Raw genomic sequence first — 20,785 nt, 5'->3', positions numbered from 1 at the left:
CAAAACAGCTCTGGAAAGGACCCTGCCTCCTCCCTGACTTTTACTCACAGAAACCAGGTCTGGAATCCTATGATTGCATAGCAATAACCACTGAGATGATGTTTTTTTAAAGCAGCAGGCACTCTTATCATTTTGGTTTTTTTAAAAAACCTCTCTGATGTATTTTGCTTTAGATTTTATATTTTTCTGCAAACCTTGGGCATTTTCAGATTTGTAGACAGATCTGTCTTGCCCATTCACAGCTCCAGTTCCCCAGATTTAAGTATCACCAGATTTATCCAACATGTTTTTTGGCAAACCTGGGGTGTTTTCAGGTTTGTATAAAGATCTGTCTTGTCCGTTCAACAGCTTCAATCACTGGATTTATGTATCTTCCTATCTGGTCTACTTCACTATTAAAATACATGATGATATCATGATGTGTATTTTAGGTCAAAACACAGTGTCTACCAGGTCTGCAACAGAAGTCTTCTCAACTCATCTTTGAACAAAGTGCACTTGTGTTAAATGAGAGCTCAGACAACAGTGAAGTAAGAGACTGGAATTCCCAAAATGTTCTCATAAAAACAAAACTCAACAACATTGAAAAATTTCTGTATTTAGAGAAGTTCCATCAGCCAAGAAAGAGAAAGTATGAGGACAACCCAGAAAAACCAATGACAGCCAATAAAGCAGAAATGTAACTTTTTTTGAATCCATGTTTTATGAAATCCGAGAAATGTGTGTAAAAATCTCACATATGAAGAAAACAGTACACCTTCCTACAGTTTGTATGCCTTTTAAATTAAAACCCTAGACTTTCCCCCCTGAAAGTTACCAATGTTATTAAAGGCCACAGAATACTATTAGTTTGCACTATTATCATCCTGCTGACTCCCTGCTCCTTTCCCGGCTTAAGCAGGAATACAAACTATTTTTCATTATTATAAAAGCCGGACAAATCTGAGATTTCTTTAGGTTTAAATTTATTGTTTTTGCATACTGGAATTCAAATTATTTAATGCCAATCATATATTTTGAAAACAAATAAAAACTTCACAAATTGAGTCGGTTTACTGTAGCTAAGCTTCCATTTGAGCAATCACATCACAGGTGAAAGAATCAAGTATCAGACAAACTGAGAAGACTGTTTTTCACTTGATTCAAATTCTGTTTCCAGGAGTTTAGCATGTCATACAGCTGTTGCCATTGTTGCTTTCCAAAGGTCCGGTGTGTGCTGTGACTAAATGAAAATAAGTTTAAAAAAGAATTAATAGTATGTTAAAGCTGCACTTAAGAAAAATTCTTTGCTATTCTTCAACACATCTGTTTAGAATAAAAACAGCAGGATGACAATGCTTCATCCAGGAAAAAATTCTACTCTTTGTACCAATGCTTTATATTGCCAGCTAGTCTGGTATCTGTGGTCTTCACCAGGACTTAAAAAGAAAGGGGGGGGGGAGACAAAACTCATTAGTATTCTCGCCACTGTTTAGCCATTAAATGAAATGTGCTGGAAAATAGGACTCTTTCATTAAATAAGCTAATCACATTCAGTCTGAGCTTTAATAAAATTATGATAAATAGCAACTATTTAACTACAGGCAATGGATAGGAATATCTTGATTCTAGTTAAAATATTAAACAGATGTATAAGCGTTATAATTAGCACTGCACTAAGTCACTCCACAGAAAGATTTAAGGCTCACCTGACCACGACTTTTCTCTGTGTTTGATCAATTTTGCAATGCACCATTTTTGTCTTTACGGCTGCAGAAAAAGAAAAATAAGTTGAAAAATGCCTATACAATTATTAAAATATTAAGTGATATGAGTTTCTAAAATTCTCTAGAGCAGGTCAATATAAATATACCCTCTCAAAGTATGTTCCATTTGGTTATTTCAATAGAGCAAGTAGAGAAAGTGATGTTAACAAGGAAATAATTAATGAATATATTAGCATCTCTCCATACGCAATGCACCTAATTTAAGTTAAAAAATAAAAATATTTTGTACATTGGAATAGCAAAGCTATATAAAAAGATTTTGCAGAATGTACTTCTACTGTTAAGGATATATCCATTTAAAATGTGCCACATATTCAACTACATAAGAGCCTACTTCTGAGTCACCTGTTCCTTACCATCAATAACAAATGCTTCTACATCATCAGCTCCAACCTGAAGTTCTTGCTGCATGGTGTCAAATGAAATTTCCTTGTTTTCTACTGCCATTCCCATAAATGTGAGCAGTCTCATTTTTGCCATATTCTGTTCATGTAATAAACCTGCATTATAGAACACTGAAATATAAGTTTTCAGCAATACATACAAATAAAAGACAAAATATGTTCATATTTTATTACATATGATTTAGGATACTGTCAAATTTCTTAGGTTACTTTGTACCAGAGGCAGAGGACTGTCCCTCTAACAAAACAAAACACGCACACACAAAAAAAATCAACCAGCCAGAGGGGCAGTGTTTTTCAGGAAAGAGTAGATGCAGCCTGGCAGAAAAGTGTTTGTCATTTCTTGTCACCTCTGTTGGTACTTCCTATATTGGCCTGTGTCAACTTAATTCTAAACATGAGCACTGCTCTAACACTAGTATAAAGTTCTCACAACAGCAGCATAGTGCCATACTGTGGGTCTGTGCAACTCAAGGCCTGAAAGCTGACTGTAGTCCTTAGTTTTGCAGGGTCTTGGGAAGAATTCCAGAATAGTACATTGCCCAGCCTACACAAGGGGCATCAACAGGCTTGCATTCTGCAATAATCTTCTCTTGAAAGTCAAAGGTGCGCAGTGGAGCCAGCCTACTGCGGTCAACCAGCCATGACACATGGCTTGCATGTGCCTGAAATTCCTCAAGCATATTAATTACTGGGGAAATGAAAGCCTTTTTAAAAAACTCTTGCCAAGCACAGCAGCAGATACAGAATAGAGATGCACAGGCTACTATGGTTTGGAGAAACAGACAAAATTAGGAGATAACAAGACCTGGAGGATAAGGACAAGTATAAGTTGGCCAACTTTTCAAATGACCAGCTGCTATGCCTTTGAGTTGTGTGATGCTTCACTGGGTTCAACAGCAGACACGACTTTTTTTTTTTTGCTAGACGGTTGGGAATCCCAATCAAAGGAAAGGGTGGGGGGGTGGCCTCTTGTGGTATGAAAAGGAAGACGGAAGTCACAAATGAGATACATAAAGTCTGAAGTGGGGAAAGAAAGAGTGGGAGACTCAACTGATTTGGGTGGAGAAACATGATGTTAAAAGGGAAGGCAGCACAAAGAAACCTGAAGTGGTCCAAAGAAAGAAGAAAGTCCTTTGATAGGGTGCAAAGAGAAAGAGAAAGAAAAATGGTTATTACAACAGATGTGAGTGGACACACCTACACCAACCATGAGAAATAGACAGAAGGAAGCACTTGAAGCCAGACAGAATGAGGGAGGAAAACTGATAATAATGCAGAGAACAGAAGGGATAGCATACTCTGGTGTGCATAGAGAAAAAGTGGGTTAACGTAGAATGGGCTACGTAACACAATATTTTTTGTTTTGCAGACAAAACAGTAGTATGGTCTTCTTGAGTTAATAAAATTGAGACATGACACTTATTCAACACACACCTGTCAGAATCTGATTTCTGTTTTGTAACAGAAAAGCAGCCAAACAGGCTTCTGATACAAGTTAGATGTTTTAATGAAAATTATTAACTTCCCCTATATTAATTCACATACTTATGTAACCTTTCTTGCACTCTACTATCTCTCCACTTTACAGCACTGAGAGAGAGCTAGCACAGAGCTACAATCTTCTCTCCTTTCTCCTACAACGCAGATCTTACTTAGCAAGAGGGAACAACCTCATTCAACAGATATCAAGTATGCTATAAGAATTCAGAAAAGAGGAAACAAAGAATTCAAACACTCTTAAAGTGTGATCTGTCAGTCCATTCTAAAGGGTACATGTTTCACGATTCAACCCTAAATGCCCTAATTCTTCATAGAATTACAGAAGTGATTACAATCATGATATATACAAAGACACATTTTCATTTCCTACTTGATGTTACTTGCCTATTAGTTTATGTTTGATTCATTAATATGAACCTTTGCTTACACTGGGTGTGGGAGAGGAAGAAGAAAAGAGGGCAGTTACGGCCACCTTTTAAAATTCTGTCCAAGTGTTAAGCATTCCCAGGACTTTAGGCAAACTTCTGATGTTCCCAATAGATACCAATGTATAAAAAGAAAACGTAAAGCTTACATGTATACTTTTGATTCAAATATTTGCAAACTGTATCAGAAATTTGAATGAAACTTCAGTAAAATGGATCCAGGTATATTTCAGACTTTGGAAAAACTGAATGGGCAGGATAAGCAGAGTGCTCAACAAATATTTATATTTGGAATTAATAACATTGTTACACGAATAGAAGAGCGGGGAAGCGCATTACTATCAGGCCTAATGTGTTAATTAGGAGTAATTATGATGCAGGCTATTTATCTGGCACAGTTTCAACAAAATGTGATCATCATAATTCAAGCGAATGAGAAGCTCCAGAAACTATTGCTAACTGGGTTTAATGGAAATCTACAAGCTCCAAAAATCAATTAGTGCACATAAACCCTAATTAACAAATGCAAATGAAGTGTTAATTACCCTTCTAATATAAAAAGGTTGCCCATAGTACCAAATTAAATGTGAACACGTTAGGGCGATTCACAGTTGACATACGGTAATACAACTGTTGGCCTAACTTGTCAGCATTAATAGAGCAAATTGTAACAAACTGAAGCCACCTGTGGAAGCTCTTACTAAATAGATTTTACATGTTCAGGGCCCTTGCAATGAATTTTGAACCAAAACAAAATTAGCTGGTTGATTAAAAAAAAGGAAGAGAAAGAGAATAGATCAGTTTGAAATAAGGGACTGCAGCAAGTTAATCATGTATGGTATTCCTTACAATCCAGGACAAAATTTAAAAACCCTGGCCTCATTATTGGGTTATCAAAAAGTTTTTAAAATTACACAAAGGGTCAGATCCAATGTAAAATTAAACATGCTTAATTCCCACATGGGGAAACAATCCTTGAATACACTTAACTAGCCACAAAACCAATGCATAGTAATGTGTTAGAATACTCTCAGTTACTGAGAACGGAATCTTTTCAGGATTCTACCTCAATCCATTAAGGCACAGATAGAGCTATTGTTAACTGTGGTCCCAAAATTTTGTTTTAAAAGTCTATTATACAATTTTCTTGTATTAAGCCAACATGTACTGTCACTTAAAAAAAAAAAACAGTTCTATGGAAACATTTATTCATTACCAGTATATCTAAACCTTAATGCAGTAATATAAAAGCCTGCATCATTGAGCAATTTCTGCATTGTCACTGACCCTTGTCCTAAAACGCTGCAATACAGAAAAAGTAATTTTCATGCATACAATAGCTTATGAGCCAGTGCTCCTTTGAAACAGTCAATTACACATCAATGGAGGAGTGCCAAAGTGTTAATTACTACTCCTTTTTCCACCGTGTGTAAATAAAAGGGTGCTGACATTAACATTCCATCACAAAGCTTCATTCTAGGAAACATTAACTGGGATAGAATGTGGTTTGTTAAGACGAGTGCAAAAATCAAACTTGTGCTTAAGAACACTCGGAAGCACTCTCTCTTATTGTACTTCATCTTTGTCAGAAAAATCTGGTCGATTGACAACTTGATCCTATTCAGAGCATTGGTGGTGGCAGCTGACTTATGAAGACCCTGTAGGGTTTTCAAGGCAAGAGACATTCACAAGTGGTCTGCCATTGCCTGCCTCTGCGTAGCAACCCTGGACTTCCTTGAAGGTCTCCTATCCAAATACTAAGCAGGGCTGACCTTGCTTAGCTTCTGAGATCTGATGAGATCAGGCTAACCTGAGCTTCTAACAGAACATTTTATCCTTTGCATATCTACCAATCAGTTTCTCTGCTACACATTTTTATACTGCAGAGAGATGGGTCTGCACCACAGCCCTTTGAATGGATGAGCCCATGATTATACCATGCTTGTCCTTCTCACAACAAACTGAGGCTTGTATGTGGTGTCTGAATACAGTCTGTATTTCAGGATTCACAGGTTCTGTGTCCTACTATTAAAGCTAATTGATTCACTACTACAACATCAAAAGATGACCTCTATGCATGAAAATCAATCAAAAGACACAGCAAGTGCAGTGCAAAAGAAAAGTGAGCACCTCATTTAGAGTAAACAAATGTCACATCAGTCAAGGGGGAATTAGACTTCTAAAAGAGCTTAGATGTTCCACATAATGGGAAGGAATCAGACAAGATAGCCCCCATCTGCTAAGTTAGGCTTCTCCAAGCAGCAGAAAGCCATCTACTCAGTGGTGTACCTGATTCTCAACTGGTTAATGAATTTGAAGGAAATGAGGACAGATAGCTGAATTTACAGCCAAAGCACCAATCCGGCTTTAAAAACCCCTGAAAGCACCCAAGAGTAAGTAATTCCTCAAACCCACAGAGAAACCCACAAGCAGAACTGAAGAACCCAAGACAAATACCACGTATCAACATAGTTAAGAGCCCTTCCATTATACCAGAAGAGCCAGTAAGAGGGTCTTCTCCTCCTCTGACAAGGCCACATTAAACTGACATTGGAGCTACACCACAGAAAAGATAATCAGACACACATAAAAATAAAAACTTACCAAGAGAATCAATGAAGTCCTTGTTGTTTTGATAAAATCGGACATAGGATGCTAACTTAGCACTCACAAAAATAGTCAAAAGCTTTAAAGGAAAACATCAATAATCAGAATAGTTCAAGCAGGATAAACTAAAAATTCATGTTATTCATCAAGTGTCTCACAGATATTTAACATCAAGAACAGAAATTTGCAATGCCTAAAGAAGTTAGCTATGACATCCAAATAATGCTTACAAAACATTATTTACTGACTTCAAAGAGTTCCGTACGAGTACGAGAACTGCCTTGCCCAAGGGGTATCTAGCCTAGCATTGCGTTCCTAACAGAAGGCAGCCACACTATGCTGGATAGTCACAAGCATAATATGAAGGACCTTAAAGATAAAAAGTGGAATATCAATCAAACAAACAAATGGTAATGTACACTGCATCTGTTATTCATATTGAGAAACATGCACTCTTTGACTGTGAAGTTTTTCTATCTAGTTATTAAGGCTATTCACCCTGACCTGGATAGCCTAGGCTAGCTCAATCTCATCGGATCTCAGAAGCTAAGCAGGGTCAGCCCCTGGTCAGTATTTGGATGGGAGACCTCCAAGGAATACCAGGGTCATGATGCAGAGGCAGGCATTGACAAACCACCTCTGAATGTCTCTTGTCTTGAAAACCCTACGGGGTCGCCACAAGTTGGCTGCGACTTGATGGCACTTTTCACCACCATTAAGGCTGTTCACCTTTTGTCCATGAACTCCTCCTCCTTTAGAAAGCTGGTAGCCATTGTAGCATGTTTATGGCAGTTAATTCCATAATACAGTCATGGACTGAGTAAAGCACTCTCTGTGGAAGACCCTAAATTCTAGTATAAAGGTAAAGGTTCCCTTGCTCGAAAGCCAGTCGAGTCCGACTCTAGGGTTGCAGTGCTCATCTCCATTTCAAAGCCGAAGAGCCAGCACTGTCCAAAGATGTTTCCGTGGTCATGTGGCCAGCATGACTAAACACCAAGGCGCACGGAACGCATATTTCTAGTATTTATAGTAATAGTAATTCTAGTATTCTTAACAGCAAAGGGAAAAAAATCCATTCGAGTCATAACTTTCATAAATCCTGATCATTCTATTAGTTAATTTCTTGAACTAAAAAAAAAAAATCTATTTATTGATTATTGCCCTTTAACCAGATAGAAATCTATAAGAGGATCAGTAGGAAATAATTGCAAGGTGAAAAGTATTTTAAAGTAACCCTGTGTGAAAAGCTTCTGGCTTTCTCTGAGTTTTTTTCCCCAAGGAAGCAGTTCCTCACATGACCGTAAGATGGTATAATGGCAGAAGATGATCGTAAAATATCAGATAATCATAATCTGAATGAGCCCACAGATGTAGAAAATGTGCATACTGAGACTGACTACAGTGAACACGTACCTGCTTGAATATGAAATATGTTTTATGCATTAGAAGCTGTCAACTGAAGTCATTTGTGAACTAAAATGAAAACTTACAATATATGTCATAACCAGTGTTCCCTCTAAGCTGAGTTAATGTGAGCTAGCTCACAGTTTTTTAGCCTCCGGCTCACAGATTTTTGTCTTAGCTCAGGAAGGATGGCTCCAGAGCAAGCTAATTTACGCAGTAGCCAAATCGCTTGCTCACAACTTTAATGCCAGCAGCTCACAAGACTCCACTCCTTAGAGGGAGTGTTGGTCATAACGCAGAAGGAGCTTAAGTCTCACAGAAATTCTTAAGTATACCTCATTGTACATTACTCTGGAAATATTTAACTTTTACAATTAGTATTTGAATACTTACATCATGAATAAGTTCTCCTTCCAAAAACTTAACTGGTTTCAAGGCAAGAAGATGATCAAAAAGAAAGGTATTTGGATCCTTCAGGGCTCGGACAATACACCTAATTAGAAAATAAGGGTGTCCACGCTTAAAAAATTAACATATACTTTTAATTTCTGTCATCAGCCATGCACAAAATGTCCAAATGTCATTGGGAACTTAAGGCAGCTCAGCTTCCTCCTTTGCAACGATATAAAGCATACCATGAACGTAGTGGGTCGGGGGGTGGGGTGGGGGCAGAGAATGATGTCATTTTGGATTGCATTTTAAAGGTTCTTTGGGGCATGCATAACACAAAAATACTGAAAGCAACCCTGAATATATTTTTCCATTACCTGTGAGCGTCAACTCTAGCCTGAGAAGCATTGTCCTCTGTGTAACTTCCCAGCAACTCTACCATTACTTTTGCTGCACTGTCACTGTGGAGAGAAAAATTCCTTTGAAAATAATTTTAACAATATACTCAAATAATTAAAACCCCTAGCAAGTTATGAATGAAATGAAAAATGCAAGTGAATGGTTTTGACTGTTATTTGTAGCAAAGTAGTAAAGGAACAACATTCAGTCTTTCAAATGTTGTTTTCACAGTTCAGTTTATACCTTTAGACTGATAAATCATCTGCCACTTACAGAAAGTGGTCCTTCGGGTGAAAATCTCTTTACATGATCTGATATATATAAAAGCCCTAACGTATTGGCACTTTCCAGCTCTCCCACTGGCTGTGCTGTGTGCTCCATCAGCCATTGGCCTGTCAACTGCCACTCAAGAGTACTCGTGTGCCATTGGCTGGGTGCTGGGCCCGGTTCTCCCTCCCGCCCACTGCCGACTGTCTCTTCTGACGAAGAAGCTTCTCCTGCTTGTTAATAAAAAAGCAAGTTTGCATATTTGTCAGTAAAAACGTGTGTAATATTTGTTCATGTCTTGCGGCTCTCAAGCATCTGACATTTATTCTATGTGGCTCTTACATTAAGCAAGTTTGGCCACCCCTGGCCTAAACTACCTCACAGGGTTGTTGTGCAGATCAAAAGGGGGAGAGAATGATATAAGCTGCTTTGGTCCCCACTGCAGAGAAAGACTGTACTGTTCCTCCTGGGGAACCACTGTCGCAATTCTCCAGGTGAGGGCTGGAGATCACTCAGAATTATAACTACTCTCCTGATGGCAGAGATCAGTTCCCTTGGAGAAAATGATGGACTCTGTGTTATTATACCCTGCTGAGGTAGCAGGGTAATGTGACATAGCAGTTAGCACTTCAGAGCAGGGTCTCCCAGACCCAAGTTCTTGCTGTAGAAACTGAGTAGGTGATTGCAAACCAGTCACAGACTTTCAGATTAACCTACCTCACAAGGTTGCTGTGCAGATCAAAAGATTGTGCTTTTCCAGGGTAAAAGCTGCAAGGAGGGAAAGGAGATGGAGAGCTTAAGTCAGAAGGGCAGATAAAGGTAGGTTATTGGTTGAATGGGAAGGAAATAGGGTTGCCAACTCCAGGCTGGGAAATTCGTGGAGACTTGAGGGGTGGAGTTTGAGGAGGGGTGGGACCTCAGACAGGCACAATGCCTCTGGGGAACCATTGTTGACAATCTCCAGGTGAGGGCTGGAGATCACTCAGAATTACAGCTGCTCTTCAGGTGGCAGAGATCAGCTCCCCTGGAGAAAATGGTGGGCTCTGTGTCATTATACCCTGCTAAGGTCACCACAGCAAATTGATGCTGAATGCCCAAGGTCAGGGCACCCGCCCAGAGCCTCTTTCTAGAGCTCGTTGTATTTATTTCCACAATAGGCCTTATTCTTAGTTTACTATAAAACATCTGGCTACATTCATTCAAATGTAGAATAAGGTTGGAATTTGTATAAAGGAGCATATATAGTCTGGAGGGAGATTTTCTGTTAGTGAAACCTCTATTGCTACTCAGAGTATCATCTGCTAATTTAAGTGGTATAATTAAGGTTTAAAATAATTGCACTAGTTTTATCCTAAAAATTACCAGGGGTAAAATGCATACAAAACAAAGAACAAAAAATGGGCCGTATTCTACTATCAAGGGAACTGCATGCCTGTCAAATGAAATCTGCTGCCTTTCTACATCTGTTTTTTGAAGAATGGCATTTGTTTAAAACTCTTAGGTCCTGAGAAGGTTCCACTGATTTTTATATCAAGATTAACTTAGTTTCCACTTTTGTCTATAGACCGCTGTGGCAATAATCTGTAAAACGTCCTGCCTGTCCTCGAGGGCTTTGAACCAATCCTTGTGATTTAGACTTCATGCCAATCCAAGTGATTGTCAGACAGTGGAACTCCACTGGATGGGGAGTGAGCCAGCCTCAGCTTAAGAAGAGTGAAGAAACCTTTTTTATTTTTGGACAGGGATTTCATGGCTCTGGAAAGGAGTGTCATTTTAGCCAGGCTTTTGTTTGGCTTATTAGATAGTGCCTGGGGGTCAGCTTACAGAAGAAAGCTTATTTTAGTGGTACAAATAAGCATCCTGTTAAGGGTCCATCATTCCTAACCGGTGTGGTAAGGTGCTCTGTGAGAGAAAAGAGCAGCCTGGAACCTGTCCAGAGAAAGGGGAATCAAATCTCCCTCTCAGGGGTTATTTACTTTATTTGAAACCCAGCTTTACTTTATGTATTTAAGTTATCCACACATCATAGTTACCTTGTTACTTTATTTTCTGTTAAATAAACCTTTGTTGTTCCTCTCCATTTGTGTCTCATCTGTCAAGTCAAAAATCTAAGAAGCAGTGATCTCTATTTGCCTCACGTATAAGTACAGCCTTAGTCTAGCTGGTTTGCAAATAAGCGACCTTTAAGGACCACATTACATCCCCTTTTTTATTTTATTGTGGGCAGTTGGGGTATAACAAATCTATAGGAGAGGACAGAGTGGGGAACTGGGTATTCTTCAGTCCAGAAGGCAGTTGCCTCAGCGCTCCCCCCCCTCTTTTCTCCCAGGTCTCCCCCTTTTCTCCCACCACACCATCATTAGGAGCAATTTATAGGGTTGATAAGGAAATCCACATGTCATGCACCTACATTCAACAATGGTTCTTACAGGTCCAAGAGAGCAAACTAATACTGTTTTTATAGTATCATGATAAAAAAACCACAATTCTTTTAGCAGAACACAGCAATGCATAAGCACAGATATACATTATAGTAGCTTAAACGTCTGCCATATGTTAGCAAATCAGCAAAATGCACCATTACCATAAGGTAAGAAGCAAAGGTATTGTATTGTAAGCCCCCCCACCCCCATAAAAAGCAAGACGTTATTTTGCAAGACTTTTTTTCTAAACAGTTCTTAACTGTCACTTAGTCGTGCATAATATCTGTTGCATGCTCCATGAAAAAAACAGCCATATTAATGCTCGTTTTAGAAGCCATTACAAAGTACTTTCCCAGTCAATCGACTAAAAATTCACAATCCCAAAAACAAATAAGCTTTATATTCCTATTCTTGGCTCATTATGCCCATCTTTCATTTGAAAATTCACAAGGCTTCCTGCTTTAAAAATGAAATTGAAATCTTTCTGTTCATTAACACAATAATTACCACAATGCTAATTAAACAGAGGCAAATGCTAAAAAAAAAATGCTTAATACATCATCTGGTCTGCTTACAGTCTATTTTGACCCAGTTACTATGATGGCAATTGACAGGATCATGGGATCGATTAAAATATGGAATTTGTTGCTAGAGGATATAATGGCCACAAGCACAGACAGCTTTAAATGGGAATTAGACGCGTTCATGATGGATAGGTCTCCCAGTGGTGAACAGCCATCATGACTAAAGGGAACCTCTACATTCAGAGGCCATAAGCCTCTGAATACCGGTGTCAGTTGTTGGCCCTCCAGAGTAACTGGTTGGCCACTAAGACAGGAATGCTGGACTAGATGTGCCACTGGTCTAATCCAGCAGGGCCCGTATCCTCTTGTTATGATCTGTGAAGACCACCACTTGTGCCCTGGACCTTGTCCATCTTGGATGGTAAAATTATGTAAGTCTACATTAATGAGCTCACTGACTATCATAAATCAAGACATCTCTCCATGGCCATTCAAAGAGGCGGTTTACCTGTCCACAACAAGGAGGAGGAGCAAATCTGGACCAGTGCAGACAGGTGATATGATCCCTATGAGCCATTCTAGTCAGTATTCTGTGTCAACTGTAACTTCCACAGAGTCTTCAAAGGCGGCCTCATGTAGAGCGCCCTGCAGTAATATAATCTAGATGCCAGCAGGGCATGCACCACAGTAGCAAGATCTTTCCTGAACACAAAGGGCTCCAGCTGGTTCACCAGCCAAAGCTGGTGAAAGGTGCCCCAGCCCTATCCAACAGGAGGCCTAGTTCAGCAGTACATGAATCTTCTCCTTTAGGGGTAGCACAACCCCATCTGGAACAGGAGGTAGCACCATTCCTGGATTCGACCATACCCCCACTAGTAGAACCTCTGTTTTGTCAGGATTTTAAGTTTCAGCTTGTTAGCCTGACTCCAAGCACCTGTTTACATTGTTTTCCTATTAATTGCACATAGGCTGCGGTCACACGGAGCATTAGCCAAGCTACTGAGACGGATGATAGGCGGATTTTCCAGGCGCGATCACACCGCAACATCTGGGAAGCGTAGAGCTCCCATGGCGAACCTGAGGCTTCCCGCCGAAGATGCGGAGTTAAAAACTAGTACCTCCGAGGCACTAGTTTCCGGAAACCGCGGGGCAAGGGCTGGCGTCTGATCGCGTTTCCAGTGGTAGTCCTTAGCATCCGGCGCCCGCCCATGTCCTGTCGCAAACAGGGTTTTCCCCCCAAGTCTCCACAGGATGCACACAAGCACCCAACGGCGCATGCGCACGAAGAGGAAAGCGAAAGTTCCGTTGCTCCACAGAATCGCGCATGCCGTTGGTGAGATCGCACCACGCCGCTTCTTTGCTGCAGGATTGTCGCGTGATTGCCACCTCGCCCCTACCCACGGGACCTCGACGGGACCTGTGATCGGGCGGCCGCGCATTATTTTGCCCTGGGCCAAACTGCCATGCTCCCCCCCCCCCGCATTAGTGTAATCTGCCTTAAATCACAGTGAAAAAGGCAGACTATAAAATAATTTTTTAAAAATAAAATATATTCTAGTATTTAGTGTTGATTACCTCTTTTTGCAGTCCACTAACACATCATATAATAAGCGAAGAAGAGTATGTTTCTTTTCTGTGTTGAGGTTCCAATCTGAAATCCATTTTCGAACCTATAAAAAAAGATTTTAAACTGCTTTCAAAGATGGATTTGGCCGTTGAGAAAAATGAATACCATTTTAACTTTGAAATGCAAGTATATTTAAAAACAGATCATGAGGATGTGAAAGTTAGAATATATTGTCCTACATCCCAATTAAGGGCAGCAACCCTTAAGCAGAGGTTTCTGTGGTTGGGACCCAAAGAACTGTATGCAATTAGTTTGAAGTATCATAAGCAACTTTTGGCTTGTGTTTCTCAAAGCAGCTGCCTTCTATGTCACACTGTAGTACAATTCTGAAAATGAGGGGAACTTCCAAAGCAGTATATAGTACACCATTAAGTTAAGCAGTTCAAATTAAAAATCCACTGAGTATATTCAAGCTTTTGAGCATGCCCGTAGCTGTTCTCTGGATCCCAGACAGTATTCATGGCTGTACATTTTCCTTTAAAAAGACCTTCTGGATCCTGGAATCCAGGAGAGAGAACTGCATCAAACAAAAACACATCAAAACAAAAAAGTATGACGACACAATAAAGATTTCCTTGATCAAGAACTTATACAGTTAATATGCAAGCACTATCCAACTGCTTACCTGCTCCAATTCAGTCGGAATGTACTGTATAGCACCGCAGGTGGAGGCTACTTTAATGAGGCTGCAATAGACTGTATACCTGGCAGGGGTATTCTTATCCATGCCATGGAAGAGATTACTCAGCCTAGGCAATAATAAAAGTTAATTAATTTTCTCAGTGTTTGTAATTCATTAATGGAAAGAACATACAACAAACTAAACCCCACTAGAATAACCACAAGCATTAAAAACTTTTAAACTGACAGGTATGGCCGCATCAACTCAATTCTGCATCAAAGAATCTTGAAGCAATCGAGATTTTTTTAACTGAGCCCCACATACTCTAGCAGTCCTATTTACTGATAGAAGAGTCTCGAATTGCTTTAGATAGGAAAAAAAGTCATGATCCAATTTCTTACTACCCTATCCAGCTATATTCCACGATAACAACTTCACAGTTGAGGGCTGAGGTTTTGTTGACCATCAATCAATCTCTAACAACTGTTCCAGGGATGAATATGGAGCCCAGATTACTTTTTTAAATTAAGAAACTTTATACACACACTAGCTGTCAGGTCAAATTCAATCATCAAGGAAATCTAACTCCAAAAATCCCGATCTGTAAAGGTGCAAAACAGAGTTGCATCCTTGTCCCCTCGTTGTTTAATCTGTTTCTAAACGACCTGGCCCCAGTTCTGTCTGAAATTGATGGACACTTCCCCAAAATTGGTCAACGCCATATTCCAATCCTTTTATATGAAGACGACGCTGTTTTACTTTCATGTTCCCGAATTGGGGGGGAGGCATCTTTTACATCAGTGCTTGACCTATTGCAAGAACAACAGGCTAAGACCGAATCACAGGAAAACAAAGATCGTAGTTTTTGCTAAATCTTGGAAACAGTTCGTATGGACAATTCAGGGAAATTTAATTGAGCAGATTAAATCCTTCAAATATTTGGGGATCAACTTCTACTACAATGGGAGCTGGGCTACACACCGCAAATATGCCTCCAACCTAGCAAGGAATAGTGCTACTGCCATTGCCTGTTTTTTCTATCCGAGAGGCAATAGGTATGTTCCCATGGCTTTAAAAGCCTTTAACGCAAAATCCGTCCCACAATTCCTTTATGGAGCTCCCATGTGGATAAGTGCAACCAAACAATCAGATGAGGGACTACAATCTTTTTTTCTACCACAAAATCCTTGGTCTCCCTGTGTTCCATACGCTGTGATTTGTCTTGAAACCGGCCAGATGCTGCTAGAAACTCAGGCCTGATTTTTGACAATCAAATTTTGGCTTCACCTTTTGTTTAATTCTGATTCTCTTACTTTCCTAATGTTAACAGATTACCATGAATCTAACTGGTTGAAATTAGTCCTTAACAAAATTAGGTCTATAGGTATACCTCTAGATTCGCTTTACTTATCATCTGCCTCAACAGCATTTCAGATAATTAAACATAGGCGGTTAAATATCCAATTGCAGTGCCTGACTGAGGCTGCTAGGAAAACTTGTTCTCCAATTCATCTGGAATTATCTGATACCTGGCCAGATAGCCTCTTATTTCTGTTCTTTAACTGATCCCCATCAAAGAAGGTCATTTATGCTGGCCAGACATAATGTATTGCCATCGGCCATCTTCTTCGGAAGATGTCAAAAAATCCCATATGAATTTAGACGATGCCCCTGTATTCTGGGTGCTATTGAATCTGTTTCCCATGTTCTATTAAACTGTCCATTATACATTAAGATCTGGGGGGAAAAAACTGAACTCCCTTCTCTGTACGTGGTGTGGCCTTCCTGACAGTGTCAAGGTTCAGCGGTTACTTTCTGGACACAACTTTCTCTTAACCTCTAATGTCGCCTGTTTTCTCCAGTCTGCAATTCGATCCAGGGAAGCTATTAACTGATCTATTTCATTTTGGTTGGCCTTATGATCGATGTATTTTTAAAAAATTAATGTACTTTTATTTTTCACATGCCAATAAAGGGTATCTATCTATCTATCTATCCATCTATCATCTATCCATCTATCATCTATCCATCTATCAAAAAATGCCACGAGGCAGACCCATGTGCAGCCACCACTGGAACAAAATGATAGGATCCAACTCAATGTAAGAATAATTACATTCTCAGACTCTGAAATGGTGCCCGAGTACTCAAAACTCTTACACATTCTACCACCGAAATTCTATCTCTCATCTCTAATAATGCTGAGGAAGGGCATGTTTTATTCCCATTAGCCACACAAGGCACTCACAGCTGCAGTCTAAGAGATGGTCGTTCACCTTCCCGAAATTTGACCAGTTTCTCACACAGGCTTTCAATCAAAGCCTCTTGCTTGTCAGGTTCCAGAATAAGTAGCAGAGACACTACACTGTTCATCACACTTTCAACATCTACAAAGAAAACAAAAAAAGGATATTTGACCACAGAAATAATTAAGACCAATTTGTCCTTTCCTATAAGCATCCCAACCATTATTATTCATTTTATGTTGGTAGCAAGATGCCCCGAAAAACATTTCCAAAATCATGGGCATATCAAAAAATGCTTTTATGAACTAATACACTGGCTTCCATCAGCAGCTGCTCCCTGCTGTGCCCATCAGCAACCAGCTACTCTGCAGAAGAGGGAGAGACAGTGAGGAAATTTCCAGTATTTAATATTATTAGCCACCCTGGGTATGCCTTTTGGAAAACAAAAGGCAGGATATTCATAGGGATGTAAAATTTCCAGAAATATTGAAGCCAAGAAAAATAAGGTTTGTTGGTATTTTGGAGGAGGGAAAAAAAACCAAAAAAGGGGGGGGGGGGGGAGGGAAATACATGCAATATGTACTGTCTTATCAAACCCAAACTACTTTTACTGCTTTAACATAAAACATAACTTTGCATATAAAACATAACAGCAATATTTGACACATTTATGGAATTTGAGTTTTATACAAGCAAAATTACAGATGTACCCAATACTTGACAAAGAACTGCAAGCTGATGCACCCCATGCTATCTTGACACATGTACCTTAATTTTTGCTATCTAGTTAGAGAGAGCCAAGTTCTCAATAAAACGTTTAGTTTTCCTCTGAGGCTTGGGTGCAGTTTCTGCCCCACATCCTTCTGATCTTTTTTCTTCCCCCTGCAAGGTAGGGAAATAAGCTCCTTTTTACCCAGTCTGTGGGTAAATGTGTCACAGTGGTTTGAGGGTCAGCTAACTACATCAGGTCAAAAGGACCCAGACGGCTTGAGAAGCAATGAAAGCTCTGTATGCCCCCCTCATGAAGATCAGGTATCCTTCTAGGTGCAGAAATAGGATTTAAAGGCTGTATATGGTGGCAGCATGCCTACCTTGTCCAGATATACAGTTAGTGCTGTAATTCTATACACTATTATGTACGTATATCTGCCAACAAATTTAAAACACTTGCAATTTACCTTGAAGAATGAAATCTCTGTTTCTTAACTGGCAGACAAATTGTTTAACTCAAAAGTGCACCATAACCTTCAATTGTCAGCAATTCAAGCATTTACCAATATCCTTCTAAAACCTGCAGACACAAACCTTTATCATCGTCCTTTAGGCACACATCACAGGCCTCAATGATCTGAGCCAAGTCAACATGAAGTCCGCCTTCAGAATTCTCTTCGGAGATCTCAGCTCCCTTAGATTTTAGGTAAGCCCTAAGTTCTGCAGCCTTTTAATGAAAGAAGAGAAGGGGGTATCAATGCATACTTGCAATATACCCAGCAACTCATATAAAACTTCAACAATAAAAAGCTGCTTTATAATTTTATTCATAAATGCTGTTAACAGAAAACAAAATTTATGAGGAAAAGTTGGTTTTTCTCTACCCCTAAGAGTCTTAAAGTGGCTTAAAATTGCCTTACCTTCCTTTCACCAAAACAGTCACCCTGTGAGATAGGTGGGGCTGAGAGAGTTGTGAGAGAAACTGACTGGTCCAAGGTCACCCAGTAGGCTTCCTGTGAAGGACTGGGGAATCAAATCTGATTCTCCAGATTAGAGACCACCACTCTTAACCACTACACCATGCTGGCTATACAACACGAGTTTAAGTAAAGAAGTCTAAGAGAAAGTTCATGTCAGACCTGTATAAAGTAAAAGCCCTGGGGTAAATAAGATGTTTAAAAAGCCTAACATGATTCAAGCACAATTTCATGTAATTATAATCCTTATATGGAATCCAATAATTTGCTGTTTTGGAAAGCACATAAAATTCCATAATTCCTATTTAAGAACATAAAAAGAGCCCTGCTGGATCAGACCAGTGGTCTAGCTAGGGCAGCATCCTGTTTTACACAGTAGCCAACTGGTTATTTGGGAGGGCCAACATCATGACACAGAAGCCAAGGCCGTCCGATGGTGTTGCCTCATGACACTGATATTCAGAGGTATTTGACCATTCCCAATATAAAGACTAAGCACAATGTTTTTAATACTGTCTTTCCCCCTTGGTGTGTGCATAGCTATGCAACTCCATTTAGTTGATTAATAAATGACACCTCCAATGCTAGCCAGTCCTACAGCAGCAGTTCCCATAGGGCTACAGTCATGTTTCAGGAGATGTGGCATGGGCTCAGGCAAGTGCTCTGCTGAGAACTATAGTCAATAGTCTCTGAAGCTGTACTCTCTGGCCTGTTAATATCATACCAAGTGCTATATTGCCCTTATTTCAAGAGGTCAGCTCCAGGACGCTTAAAAGACTCCCCCAATTTCCAGGCCTCTCCCTGCACCTATGAAGGTAGTAGTCACAGAATATCTGCTTATCATCCCTTATTCATATTCCTAGTTGCTTCCTAATACCACTGCGATTTCCCCGCTGCCTTTTCCTGCCCCAGAGCTACTCATGCATATGTAGGGGAGGGAAAGGCTGAGAAACTCCAGGATGGGGGGCCGCTGGAAAACTCCTGCAGCTCCCTCTTTCCTTCGGGCACTGGTTGCTTTTAATTGCAGACTTCTGTGCTCTAGTCAGGACTGCCATTTGAAGCACAATTTCTAGGGTGCTGGAGCCAGTCAGACTGGCTCTGCCAAGTGCCCTTTTCGGGCCGGCCTCAGGACAAGCTCGGGAGAAGATCATCGCCGAAGGGAGGAGGAGCCAGCGAGCGAGGAATGGACAAAGCCGAGCGCCTCCGCTCGCTAACAATCCACTCGGCCTCTTCTGCTGCTCACAGGCAGCAGCAACCACTCCCCCCCCCCCCCCTTGGTGGAAGCAGAGAGGCAGCCGCGCCACCCGCTCCGCTCTCGGGGAGGAAGGGGGGGAACACGTTGACAGCCAGCGTTCCCACAGAACCACCGTTGCCCGCCAAAGTCCCGGGGGGTGGGCGTGGGGGGCTGACGAGAAGGAGCCGCCGTTCCCCGTTCCCACCTGATCCTCCTCCGTGATGTCGATGAAAGCCGGGACGCTCATGGTACCGACAGCGCCACGCTCAGCTCCCCCACGCCAGCCGACCGGAAAAGCAGAGCGCGCACACGAATGTTGCTACTGAAGCGCAGCTTCCGCTTCCGGGGCACAGCCGCCTCCCGGTTTCCGAATGCGCGCGCCTGCTCTTCCCACAACCGCACCAGGCTTTGTCGTGGTCAGGCTGAAGAAGGAGAAAAAAACACACCTGTCGCGTGTTTTTGAGTCCCAGATCGTGACTGAAATTCGGGTCGGCATGGTCGCTCGCATTCCCTCCAGCCATTTCCCGGACCCGCTAATTGCACGACGTTTGACAACGCGCCTGTGAATGCTGTTACTGCAAGACACAGGAGGAAATAGTATCATCTAAGGGGAAAAGGGTAGAAGTCGGATCTACATGGATCCTCATGAATTCATATGATTTCTACACTTGAATGAAATAAAACCAACATCATATTGTAGACCGTGTGTAGACTATAGGAAGCACTACAAAAATCATGCCCCCACGAATTCATGGCACCACAAAACTGCAAAAACATGGTTCTGGAGCAGGGATCCTCATAGATCCTCAGGGTTTTTCAACTGGGTCACCCCAAACCCACCATCAAATCACATAGCACGTCCACAGCTTGCACCATAAAAATCACAGATCCACGGCTTCGTGGTGACAGCATTCTGCAAAAACATGATTCTGAAGCAGGGATCCTCATGGATTCCTCTGAGCCCTGGGGTGGTGGCCTTGGACTCGGAGGGGCAAATTCCACTCATGTGTGATGTCCGAGCGGCAACCGCTTGGACATCACACGCGAGAGGTCATTCTGGCTCCCCCAACTCTCCTTGGGGGCTCTTTAAAAAGTTATGGCCGCTGGCGCTGTCGGCGGTAGCTGCAATGGCGGCGACGGCCGGGGGGCCGGGCCGAAATGTTCCCTTGCCTCCCTGAGCCCTGGGGTGGTGGCTTTGGACTCGGAGGAGCAAATTCCACCTCTGAAGAAGCGTGACGTTCCTATGCCCCCTCCAG

General features: G+C 41.1%; 1 protein-coding gene across 1 annotated transcript; it reads right to left on the bottom strand.

The window, feature by feature from the left end:
- Positions 1–626: 626 nt before the first annotated feature.
- EIF3M (eukaryotic translation initiation factor 3 subunit M) lies at positions 627–19,827 on the bottom strand. The gene is made up of 12 exons (XM_015409718.1): positions 19,735–19,827; positions 17,913–18,045; positions 16,610–16,748; positions 14,365–14,488; positions 13,688–13,782; positions 9,883–9,933; positions 8,877–8,960; positions 8,503–8,602; positions 6,703–6,784; positions 2,123–2,266; positions 1,689–1,749; positions 627–1,222 (listed from the first exon to the last, which is right to left on the bottom strand). Exons 1-12 carry the CDS (start codon positions 19,774–19,776, stop codon positions 1,102–1,104), a joined length of 1,176 nt encoding a protein of 391 aa, XP_015265204.1. The 5' UTR covers positions 19,777–19,827; the 3' UTR covers positions 627–1,101.
- Between the last annotated feature and the right edge of the window lie 958 nt (positions 19,828–20,785).

Source organism: Gekko japonicus, unplaced genomic scaffold, assembly GCF_001447785.1.
Source record: "Gekko japonicus isolate JY-2015 unplaced genomic scaffold, Gekko_japonicus_V1.1 scaffold113, whole genome shotgun sequence".
Lineage (NCBI taxonomy): Eukaryota > Metazoa > Chordata > Lepidosauria > Squamata > Gekkonidae > Gekko > Gekko japonicus.
This window is presented reverse-complemented; position numbering and strand designations above follow the sequence as displayed.

What these genes read in the sequence shown, in the direction of transcription:
- EIF3M (XM_015409718.1), bottom strand. Translation starts at nt 19,776, where the DNA reads ATGAGCGTCCCGGCTTTCATCGACATCACGGAGGAGGATCAG. An exon ending in TTCCGACTGAATTGGAGCAG is followed by an intron (nt 13,783 to 14,364) that starts GTAAGCAGTTGG and finishes CTTTTTTTATAG; the next exon opens with GTTCGAAAATGGATTTCAGA. An exon ending in AGAAGCATTTGTTATTGATG is followed by an intron (nt 1,750 to 2,122) that starts GTAAGGAACAGG and finishes CTTTTTCTGCAG; the next exon opens with CCGTAAAGACAAAAATGGTG.